The 12,467-nt window shown below is 32.7% G+C and overlaps 1 protein-coding gene across 2 annotated transcripts; it reads right to left on the bottom strand.

The window, feature by feature from the left end:
• Nucleotides 1-1,608: 1,608 nt before the first annotated feature.
• LOC105334304 (uncharacterized) lies at nt 1,609-12,171 on the bottom strand. 2 transcript variants are annotated; one of them, XM_011437699.4, is made up of 4 exons: nt 12,034-12,171; nt 11,680-11,736; nt 6,365-6,496; nt 1,609-5,917 (listed from the first exon to the last, which is right to left on the bottom strand). In XM_011437699.4, the coding sequence occupies exons 2-4, from the start codon at nt 11,693-11,695 to the stop codon at nt 4,638-4,640; spliced, it is 1,428 nt and encodes a 475-aa protein (XP_011436001.3). In that variant the 5' UTR covers nt 11,696-11,736; nt 12,034-12,171; the 3' UTR covers nt 1,609-4,637. The 2 variants fall into 2 exon arrangements, with proteins under 2 accessions (XP_011436001.3, XP_065924079.1); XM_066068007.1 differs by lacking the exon at nt 12,034-12,171 and adding an exon at nt 11,904-12,015.
• Between the last annotated feature and the right edge of the window lie 296 nt (nt 12,172-12,467).

Below are 12,467 nucleotides of genomic sequence, written 5' to 3'. Positions count from 1 at the left end.
TACTCAACCAATCCCAAAATCAAATCCTTTTATAAAACATTCATAAATCTGAGGTCATTATTCAGACCTGAGGCTGAGTATTAACTTCACAAAAGTTGGTGACGGCGGGGCCTGATGAAGCTGTAGTCCTTTAAGCCAGCTAAGTTCTCTCTCTCTCTCTCTCTCTCTCTCTCTCTCTCTCTCTCCCTACATGTATATTTGAATAAAGTCATTACAATCATAAGAATAATTTTAAAGATTAGTTTATATAAAAGAATTAGCTGTTTTTCGATCTGCAGCACACTATCTTTTTTTGTTGCAAGTTTCAACCCCATACTCTCTCTCTCTCTCTCTCTCTCTCTCTCTCTCTCTCTCTCTCTCTCTCTCTCTCAGTGTGTGCATGTGTTTAAACTACATTTTTATAAATCATTCCAAATATGTAAACAAATAATACCAAATATTATAATAGATAAGCAAAATAATTGATTCTCGACCTGCAGTGTACTCTCTCTAATGCAATTGCACTGTTTCTACCTCGTGCGTTGTTGTGGCGTCGGCATGCTTTTGATGCCGGCGAAGTTACAGGCCGACAAAGTCTAGCGAGTGGCTGACGTAAACATTGGCTGTCACCAATTGGGAAAATCGACGGTATTTTGAAACGAGCTACTTGTTAATGGCGTCCAATCAATAGATTATCATTAACAAATAGGCTAGATCTGGAGCTAGGGAACTAATTACCAACTTCTTAGCCAACCATTACTTCACACCGTAATTACAACGCATATGTTTCTAATATTGACTCACATGCCTCGATATAAGTACATTATTATTAAGATACTTCATTATATTTGAATTTCATATTGTAAATTTCTTATATATATATATATATATATATATATATATATATATATATATATATATATATATATATATATATATATATATATATATATATATATATATATATATATATCAATAGAGCCCTAATAAAAAACTGGTTTATTAAATCCTAATAAATCTACTGAAATACATAACGATCTTGCATTATTTCCTAGCAACATTATATAAATAGTGCCTGTTTGGGAGGGTAACTGTTGAAATTGACACCCAAGACAACCATTATCAATCGACGCGAAGCAAACAAGAGTAAACAACCCCCCCCCCCCATGGTGGCCCAAGCCTACCCTCTGATATCATGGTTTGAACAAACTAGAATGAATCAACACTACCCGAGGATGCGTCCACACAAGTTACAGTCTTTCTGGCCAATTGGTTTTTGAGATGAAGATTTTTTAAAGATTTTTCGCTATGTGTTCCTATGTAAAATTTCGACCCGCCCAATGTGGCCACAACCTACCCCCGGAATCATGGTTTCAACAAACTTGAATCTACACTACCTGAGGATGCTTCCAAACAAGTTACAGCTTTTCTGGCCTACTGGTTTTTGTTGAGAGGATTTTTCTCTATGCATTCCTATCTAAAAATTTTGACCCCCCCCCCATTGTGGCCCCACCCTACCCCCTATGATTTGAAAAAAAATGAATCTAGACTACCTGAAGATGTTTTCACACAAGTCAAGGCCGTAACTAGACATTTATTTTTAGTGAGGCGAGGGGTCTGGGGACCAGGGCAGCGCCTTGGTGGGGGGACCAAGGGGGCGAAGCCCCCTGGAAGCTCCTGGGTTTTCGCAAAAATAAAGATTACACTTTAATGTTTTTTGTGTTTATTTTTCAAATTGTATCTTTTTTACGCGATGTTCGATAACCAGTTATAAAAATTTTACATGATGTATAATTTTTATTACTGGTTATCGAACTGTAGCGGACCAATTTTTCTATGTCCAGTTTCATATGTTAGACCTAATGGACACAATGACATATGTATTAAGTATAACATGTTGATCTATCTAGGTTTCCGTTGACTCATTGGTATCATAAATATCAACACCAACCTTTTTCTGGAACAGAATCACTTGACTTTCTACAAGATCCTGTTTTCAACCACAGATCCATATTTTCATTACGTCATTATACACTATGCATAAATGACGAAAGGATCAAACACACCAACAGTGGAGTGTTCTATTTCCGGAAATGGGAACTAATGCTTGAAATAATTCATCAAAGTACAAATAAAAAAAAAATGAAACTTCAAAGGCCTTTTAACATAATAAAAAGAAATAAATCTCAAAATTTTCAGTGAGGCATTTGCCTCACTTGCCTCAATGGTAGTTACGGCCTTGCAAGTAACAGCTTTTCTGGCTCACTGGTTTTAGAGAAGCAAATTTTTAATGATTTTTCTCTATATATTTCTATCTAAAAATTTGATCCCCCCCCCATTGAAACCCCACCGTACCCCCGGGTATCATGGTTTGGGCAAACTTGAATCTACACTATCTGAGGATGCTTCCACACAAGTTACAGCTTTTCTGGCCAATTGATTTTTCAGAAGAATATTTTTAAAGATTTTTCTCTGTATATTTCACCCTAGGTGAATAAACAATTATTTATGTCTCTGCTACATGTACACACATTTTGTATTTCCATCAGTGAAATTAATCTCCGTTTGGACTGAATAAACTAGAGAAAATACTGACAACTAGCCTGTAACACATTGCATTAATCAACTATTACGCAAAGATCATACTGTATAACCATTAGAATTTGTATTTTAGTTGTTAATGTACTGTACCCGTTAATGCATCTTATTTTCCGCAAGTAAACAGTCAGCTGTCTTAGTTACCGATGTCTATGTTTGATTGATACAAGCCGTAATTCATGAAAACGAAATGAAAATCAAAACAAGCTAAAACCACCGTCAAAGGTGAAAATGTCAACGCATTGGAATATTTAATCTCAATTTACTTCACAAAATCGGCATTAATGTATCTTGCATGTTTCAAAGATTCCTTTCGCACGCGAATAGCTCCACAACAACCAAATTCATCATTGTCAGATTGACCAATTTTATCATACGTTCAAAATGGCCGCTTCAAAGAGGTTTTTGAGATATGGAATACCGAACCCGAAGTTATAAACTGATCGAGGCCCACCCCTTCCAATTATTATTTTCGTAATAACTCAAATTCGGAAAAAGATTTGCCCTTAATTTTTGCAATTAATTATTTCCTTTCCATAAGGATTATTTATCTTAAATTACGTTGAATTTGACTCAGTAGTTCTTGAGAAGAAAATTTTTAAAAATGCACACCCCTTTTTCTACAGTTTCGATGTTTTCTCCGCTTTGAATAAAGATCAGTCTTTTTTATTTTTACAATTTATATTCGCCTTACCATAAACATGCTTTGTGCCAAATTTGGTTGAAATTGGCCAAGCGGTTTTAGAGAAGAAGTTCAAAATATAAAAGAGTTTACAAACGGACAGACGGTCGACGGACAAAATGTGAACAGAATAGCTCACTTGAGCTTTCAGCTCAGGTGAGCTAAAAAGAACATTGCTTTAGAATTTTGACTGTACGTGTACTTGCGCCATTTTCATCAATTCTGAAAAAAACATTTTCGAAATTTTCGTGTGTAACAATTACTGTATAGGAAAAAAATTAGATGTTAATATCAGTTTTCATAAAAAGAAATATATTCCAAATAATGCATACCAACGCGCCTAATTGTATAATTTGTTTTAGGAACAATTTGGTATTATATTAAATCAAGAGTTAAACCAGCAGCAACATTCAATTTGAATTTTTTTGCAATGATCGCTACCTTCATAACCCGCATCAATCATGAAAAAAGCATTTTATTGTTTATTTATCCATCTTTGTTTTAACAAATTAATAAATTAATTGTAAAAAGTAAGTAAAATTTACAAAATTATTGTACATCAGTACATTAGCTAAAGAAACAAGCAAACCGTCTCTTATGGGAATTTGAGTCTGAAACCATCATCATGATGATTATTTCATGCAGTCCATGATTTTCCTAAGGTCGTTGTAGGTTGCGACCAATCAATAAACGGGGAGTGTAGATTTTAGTCTGGCTGTTTCTATAGAGCTATGAATTAGCTATAAGTTTCCGTAAGAAATAGAGGAAATCATACTCGGTAGATGTCTATATAATAATATTACATACAATTGAAAATTAAATTTAAAGAAAGTTACTTGTAACATAATAGAATGAATAGATATTATAATGTCAGTTTTTCTATCTCTAGATATAATTTGTCCACTGGAATTTATAAACGCCGAACATACATTACCAGTGTATTTGACAGTTTATATTTTTGCTGCTGATCGTGATATAAATAAAATAAACGTTCAGGATATACATGTAGAGCTCTATGATAAAAATAAAACCGGGCGGGGAAAAAATTGAAAATTTGAAAAATTAAACAAAATTCATGCGTTTGTCACAATATATGGATTTTGAAATACCCGATACATTTTTTGCTTTTAGAACATACCTACTACATGTACAATTTTGAGGGGCTGAGAAAGAAACCAAGACTATCCGTTACCGACGTTCCTGGTACTAAAACTACGCACCCCTTTTCTCTGTCTATCTGAGATGTAACCCCCCCCCCCCCCCAAAAAAAAAAAAAACAAAAAAAAAAAAACAAAACACACACATTGATATTATGAAAACGGGTGAACCTAGGGAATTTCTTAAGATATTCAGATTTTACTGTAATTATCAGTAATGTTCAAATTTCACAAGCAGGATATTGTGGAAAAAACCCTAATACGCTGTACATTTTTGTCACTGATGATGACGATAAAAGGTGAATTTTGACAAACGTTCTGTCTGTCAATCCAAACACAGGATACAGGGGACGAACAAAGGTCACATCTAGAAAATCGTGAACCCACTCCTTTCTTTCATTTACTAAATAAACACTTACTATATGCTCCGAAGAATCAACCTTTAACCCAAATGTAAAAGAATCATTAACTTTCTCATAGTATTGACCAAAAGCTGTGTACATTCTATCTTGTGTCCCATCTTGCCAGTAAGACATACAGAGACGCAGTCTCTTGGTACAGCGTCCAATAGATACAATGATAGCACTTGAATGGTACCTTAAGACTTTGTGGTTGTCGATGAGATTTCTAGGGGAAAGTCCAAATTCAAACAACGAACTTTCAACTTCGGTGTTCCGTAAATCAACATCAAAATGAACTTTAATTTCAAAGTAGTCTGGTTTCAAAAGAAAACTCTCGTTATCATTGTTGTTTTCTTTAAAAGCAATATCACCTAGAACCCCACGGTAAGCCTTTGAAAAAGCCCCTCCCCGTCTAAATTGAATACCGACATTATAGTTAGCTATGGCTTTTCCATCACCAGATGTATATATTGTTTTATGACAAGTCGTCTCATCAAAACTAGCGACATTGCCTACATCTCTTATCACTGTAAGAAGCACTCTCGCTGTACTGTCATTTTTTGTAACTCCATAAACTGGAACAATGTCTTTATTGAATATGTTGTCTTGTGGAAGTTTCAGTAACGGTTTGCAAATCGGTTCTTTGTCCGAGACATGAATAACAATACTGTCATTTTCCTTGGTCATTGTGAGCACTCCAATGTAGCTTCCGACATTTATACCAGTGATTTCCATCTTCTTGTAAGTCACCCCTCGTCTCTGTACAATTAAACACATGTGTTTGCTACTACACTTCTTTCCGAGTATGCTTAAACTCGTTTTGATTTTTCTATCAAATGCATCGTTTTTCAGTTGTTTTCGTTCAGCAAAAGCTATTTCAAACAATGGATCGTCTCCTTTTATTTTTTTCTGTATATCTATTGTAACACTTATTTTTATTTGAAATTCCCCTATGTTACCCACAGAGAAAATACCAAGAATTCCATGGTAATTTTCAAGACGTATCTTAACATAGCGATTTGTATTGGCAATTACATCGCCGTTTCCAGATATTTCCAGGTCATTATGCATGGTAGACACGTCGAAAAACAGCTGGGGACCTTTAAAAAAATTATTGAAATAGTGTGGTTTCATCAATATTCGTTGAATACCAATTTTTGTGGATTTCGTTGTTTGGTTGATCCACGAAATTTAATGTTCATTGAAGTGCAATTTTTATTAACATTTTGTATTGATAGGGTCATTTGCCACGAATTCACGTATCCTTGAAACTTTGATTTTCACTTTATCCACGAAAATTGATGCCCTTGAATATTAATGAAACCACAGTAGTGAGAAGAAATATTAAAAAAAAGAAATTGAAGATCCTTTCTAATGTTTTTTTTTCAATAATGTTCACATTATAAATTCGGAGATATTCATTTGCATACATATAAGTATAAAACGTGAACGGAGAGTAATTATCATAATTAATTATCATATACCAATATTCAAAAGTAACGTATTCTTTTCCCAAATAAGTCTTTTTCTTACTAAGGAAGACTTACATGTGACATCACCACTAGGATTATGTGTTTGATACAATAATACAAGACCAAGCAGCGCCAGACATAGTGATATGACAAAGATTAATCTTCCACCCATTCGACGTAATTCATTTTCAACACCACCAGGACCTCCTGCAAAAAGAAAACGATTTTTATACGTGCAAAGTGTCAATATATATTATAAGAATAACAATTGATAAAATTTAAAAAAAACTTCACAATCAAAGATTAAGCCAATTAATTGCTTTTGCCTCAATCATTTTTTTTTTATTCCAATGCAAGATTCAATGCAAGATTCAATATACCATTCTGGTATATTAAATCGTCGAACGATTTTTAAATCGACATTTGGTCTCAAGAATGACTTGTTATAATATTTAGAAAATATAAAATATCACAATCTTAATTAAGATGTAAACTAGACATGATTTTCTGGACACTCTTTGCTTGAATCTTCTTCTTAAAACGATAGACTTAAAATGATATACCATCAGAAGATGGCCGGAGAGGGGTGTGATATAAATCATGTATCACACCCCTAGGGTTTTAATAAAACGGGTAGGCGAATTTTCTGTTTATATCGTATACTTACAGAAAATATAACCTTTTCCGCCCTGTGCGAAATAAACAGAAAATTCGCCTACCCGTGTTCTATAATCGCTAGGGGTGTGATATACGAATTTTATCTCATACGTGTGGTGTATATTTCCCGTGTGATAAACCTTTGCTTTATCAAACGGGGGATGCTATATCAAATAGTTCCGGTCCGAAATATTTTTGACACAGCCCCTCGCTTCAACGCTACAGTGACCTATTTTCGAAGATTTCCTAGTACTTTTAATATAACTATATTTACTACCAAAAATTGATATAAAATGGGTTTGGTCAAAGATTTAAATTACAAATATGAAGGAAAACACATAACATGTAGCATAGGCATCGGAACGGGGGGGGGGGGGGCTATAATGGGGGAGCTTGGAGCTTAGGCCCCCTTTTTATTGCAAAGTTATACATAACCGTAACCAATGACCTTTTCTTTTGCTTGTCAAGCTTAAGATTTGTGAAAAGTTTAATTTAGCCCCCCCCCCCTTTTTAATTTGCTTCCGATTCCACTGTGTAGTTTATAAAACTGCAATCACGTTAGCTATCAAGGAGTTCATTCTGACGACGCGATGAAAACAGAACGCTTTGGTTGTGTTTATATACAAGAACTTACCGAAATAATGCTTCGTTGGACTTGTTTCCACCATCAGTTAGCATTCATTTTCAATATTTTCAATTCCGAATTGTTAGGCTAGTGATTGTTTTGAGCTTAGCCTCCCCCCTTTTTTCAAAGTTATACATAACCGTAACCAAAAGACCTTTTTCTTTTTTAGTCAAGATTTTTGATAAATGACAACTTTCAATTTCTTTTGTGTAGTTTATAAAACCACAAATTACGTTAACTTTCTAGGAGTTGGCATCCTGACAACGCGATGAAAACAGAACGTTTTAGTTGTGTTTATATAAAAGAACTTACCGAAATAATGTTTCATAATACTTTTATTCCACCATCATTATTCACTATTTTCAATATCGAATCATTAGGCTAGTGTTTGTTTTCCAAAAAAACAACAACTGTTCCTTGTTCGAGTAAATTCAAACTAACGAGCATTCGCAACTTTGTGTATGTCAAGAAACTTAATTCAATTCTTCTGATCAGTATTTCCATTTAATCAGGTGATTAAGCTCTAAGAAAAAACATTTACAGCTTAAAAATTATTTCAAGCTTTATTTCTGTGAAACTTTACATTAAAACGGTTAGATTTATCTCCGATATGACGTAAATTGTATTGCGCAAGGTCATAATAACCGCATAACATAACGTTGCATCATCGTTTTTAACCTTTGAAAAAGTCAATTCGGTTGTCACATAAAGGGCCGTCTCAAAAGCTTCATGATATAAATAAAATTGTATGAGATAAATAGAACATCTATAATTGTGTGATTTTATATTTGCTTTATCCAACTCGTTGAAATGGTTATATTCGCTCGGCAAGCCTCGCGAATATATACACCATTTCTACTGGTTGGATAAAGCAAATTTATAAACGCACACAATACAGATATCCTCTATATATTGCACATGGCGGAAAAGGTTTATTTTCTTTAGGTATTCGATTTAAATTACAAACCCCTAGAGTATATTACACAAGAGTAGGCGCATCTTTGGTTTATATCGCATTGGGCGGAAAGTTTATTTTATCTATAAGTATACGATATAGTTATTTTAATAAATATCACACTCAGTTATGTTGCAGGAGAATGATTTGCGGTATATTTCACCGATGTTTTTCTTCAATGGCGAAAGATAAATGAAAAACGGATCTTCACGTTTTGTGTATTAGTTTTTTCGATCCTTATTTTAATTGCATTGTCAATGTAAAAAGTATTGTGCCCTCTAATTTATGCATTTTTAGCCGGGCTCTGCTGAAAGCAGAGTCCTGGCTATAGGCAGGCCAATCGCCAATGTTACTATAAATACTACAAATAAACAAAAAACCAAACAGCGTCAAGGTAAAGCTTCCGCTATACCAAATAGTTACACAAATAGCCACGTTTTGTCAAAAGTGTTGGCATTTTGTTTCTTTTTTTAAATTTCGAATGAATTGTCTATCTTTTTTAGTTTTCTTATTAATAACGTGTTTTTAAAACATTACTATGCATTTTGGACACATACAATGCGCATGAATTTCCATGAACTACTTTGCTGCACGATGAAGAAACGGGGATTGAATATATAATGCTTGTTGAACTTTTTAACTTCTACTAGACAGACTTATTTTTTGTTTATAGCCGCTTACAAAATTTGGTCGCTCTCTGATGCTTTGCCGACATTAAAAGCATATGAGAGAGAGAGAGAGAGAGAGAGAGAGAGAGAGAGAGAGAGAGAGAGAGAGAGAGAGAGAGAGATTTTCAGTCTTTACTACACAATATGCATAAAGACACACCAAAAGAGCCCGGCTTTCAGTACTTCAATACTTTGATTTTAAATTGTATCTTGTGATTTTTCTACACGGGTTCAGATGATTACAAAGTATATGTTTATTGATCTATTCAACATTTCTTTATCGATGGGACTTATAAACCTCATTCTTAGATTATAACTTTAAAAAAACTCTTAATCAAGATTTGAGATCAACTTTTCTTTTATACACTTTTTATATGAAATGGACATTTTAAACAACAATTTCTTCCACAAAATGAACCAAGCCAAACAAAATAAACCGGTTCAATGTGTTCATTAATGATACTATCGACATCAAAAGAACATTTGATTCAAAATTAAACTATAACAACACACATTAAAACAAAAACAAAACTCGAGCTTTGTTAACAAAGCAAAGAATTTCATATTCGGTATCCAGTTTGTAACTCGAAATTTGATTTTCAAATTTTTAAGAACTATTAATAATACCCATATCATAAATTTTAGACAATAAAAATGGAAAAATGTAATTTAAAAACAAATTCAAACCCCATAAATTGTTAAATTGATACAGCAGATTGCAACAAAAAAGGGATCAATTACAATGAGGTAGATAAAATTAATTAAACTCACTTCAATACAATACGAAATACTTCCTCTGATTCGCTTATGTTCTAACTTAGTATACATTTGTAATAGAGATGCCGACGGAAAAAACCCTCAGGCTCTAAAAAGACGATTCGGAAAAGGACAAATGACGACAATCTTATTAAGATATGGTCCCACAAGACGATAACCGATATCTGGGCCAAATTTTAAAATTCATATAGCCATCATTGAAATTAATTTGATTTTGATTTCAATTTTTGGTTGACATGGTTGCATAATAAAGTTAGGGGCGATCGTGTGATAAATCTGTTTAAAATAATGTATATCAAATAAACTAAAGATTTGTTGGACTTTAACTGTATGGTGTAAATACTTAAGCATCAAATGCTATTTAAAGTCTTTAGTTACATGTAAAGTGACACTCATATGAAACATGGTATCTCTACAGAGGGAATTATTATGCAATAACATACCTTGAACCACTGCATCTAAACACGTTATCTTTATAGAGGGAATAAATATTGTAAACAGGTATAAAAACTAAACTCTAAATAATCAGTATATCATACTGTTTAAATTGTAAGTCAAAAAATAGGACAAACAAATCAATTAAACAGTGTAATATCAAGCGTAAAGGAAACAAACACACTAGGACTCAAAGGTTCTGCTGCAGAAACGAATGTTAAACATGAGTCGCATAATCTGCATAAACTCTATCTGATTTTTTGTTTAAAACACATTCACCGGCTACGAACAGTAAATTGTTCGCATTGATTACATGTATAACCTTAATTAACTTTCGATTTGCTTGTAAATTATCAACACACTTTTTAAAGAATGTCGAGAGCAAGAAATATAATGATTTCAGTTGCAAAGTCTCCTAATTACAGTACATATTTTTTCTCACCAATGTAAGTAAAATATGTTTTATGTCTAAAAATTAACCGACACATGTAAGTGCATTTTTTCATTCATGTATGGAACTTCCTGTCGATCCCTATCTTGCTCTATATAAACTGTGCTTTATCTTTTACGTCTGAACAAAAATATTAATATATGAACTTCTAATCATAAATGAATACTTTACCATCTGTTCAAACTGAGATAAGCAGCCAAAAATAAACCAAAACTTCCAAACAGTAAAAAATATGTAAGTTTACCAAATAGATCAAAATACTGGTTTCGCTATAATTTTTAATTAACAGAAAAAAGGATTTGAGCATGGTTATTCCAACTGATTATAATCATATATGTACGTGTAAAGCAACATGTCAGACGCTCAAGATTTTATAAGCACATTCACACGTAAATCAAACTTGGCATCCTTTTAAACTATGCAGCATTACATTTGACTTTGTATATTTTTTTTTCTAACAGACTGAGCTTATGCGATAACTTCTGGAACATGTCTTGTACATGTTTTATATTGTACATGTAGTCTGTATATACGTATATTACGTCAACCTAAGTATATATCTTTTATAATAAAATTATTGATGTTTAGTGTTACGTCATGCTTTGCTTATTTCCTTAAAAAACCTACTTTTGGTGGCTTCGTATTTTATTAATTAAAAATTAAAATCGATTGACTTGAGAGTTAAGATGGAATTGCACTTGTAATATGTTTGTGACTATAAGTTTAAAAATCAAAATTGAAAAAAAAATCGAATAAAACGTTGAATAATATACAAAATTGTGTTATTGATTTACAAAACCGTTAATTTAAGTTAACACTTACCTTGATTTCCTTCCATTGGTAGCTGAACCTTATTGTCAAACGCAATGTGTTCTTTTTCTGTAAAATTGCATCATCTATATTTTTAGAACGCATCGATTTGAGAATTTCAAACGATTTAAAAAAAAACCACATATGAAATTGAAATAATAATAACGAAAGTAATTTGATCTATTACGTATTAAAGAACGATTAATTTAAAGTCAATAATCAATAATAAATAATACCTGAGCTGCTAATATTATTCAGACAAAGACTAACTTCAAATAAGAATTCAAATTTATAGAACTCAATAAAGGGTGATTTTCTTAATGACAAAATTAAGTTTCCAGTTTTTCAATAGCATAAATAACATACCAGCAACAAAACACTTGAAATGTTCTTTCGACAAGGAAGATTATTAGTGTGGAAATTTTACTGGAAGCCTGCCCACGTGGTACACGGTGTCCTCAAATCGAAACTAACTGAGCAAGACATCTTGGAGGTAAGTCGCTAGGTGGGTTCAAATGTGTAATAAATATATAATATACGTGTACAGTAAAACCGATGTATTCATTCAAAATGATGTAAATATAAAATGATTTATAAAACGACCCAAAACACTTGTTCAAATAAGAAATTAACTTTAACAACACATATTTTAAAGATTACGGCTTCGCTTTGATGTTTTTTTATTTTGACGGTTCTTTGTTATTTAAGTATTCTTTTTTTAAAATACAACGTACTGGTAAACTGCTTGGCATTTAAATATTTTAGATCTTAACGTTTACGTATTTTCAGTTTGTAACTTA

The sequence above is a fragment of the Magallana gigas genome, chromosome 8 (assembly GCF_963853765.1).
Source record: "Magallana gigas chromosome 8, xbMagGiga1.1, whole genome shotgun sequence".
Lineage (NCBI taxonomy): Eukaryota > Metazoa > Mollusca > Bivalvia > Ostreida > Ostreidae > Magallana > Magallana gigas.
The sequence above is the reverse complement of the archived record's forward strand: the minus strand, read 5'-3'. Positions and strand labels throughout refer to the sequence as shown.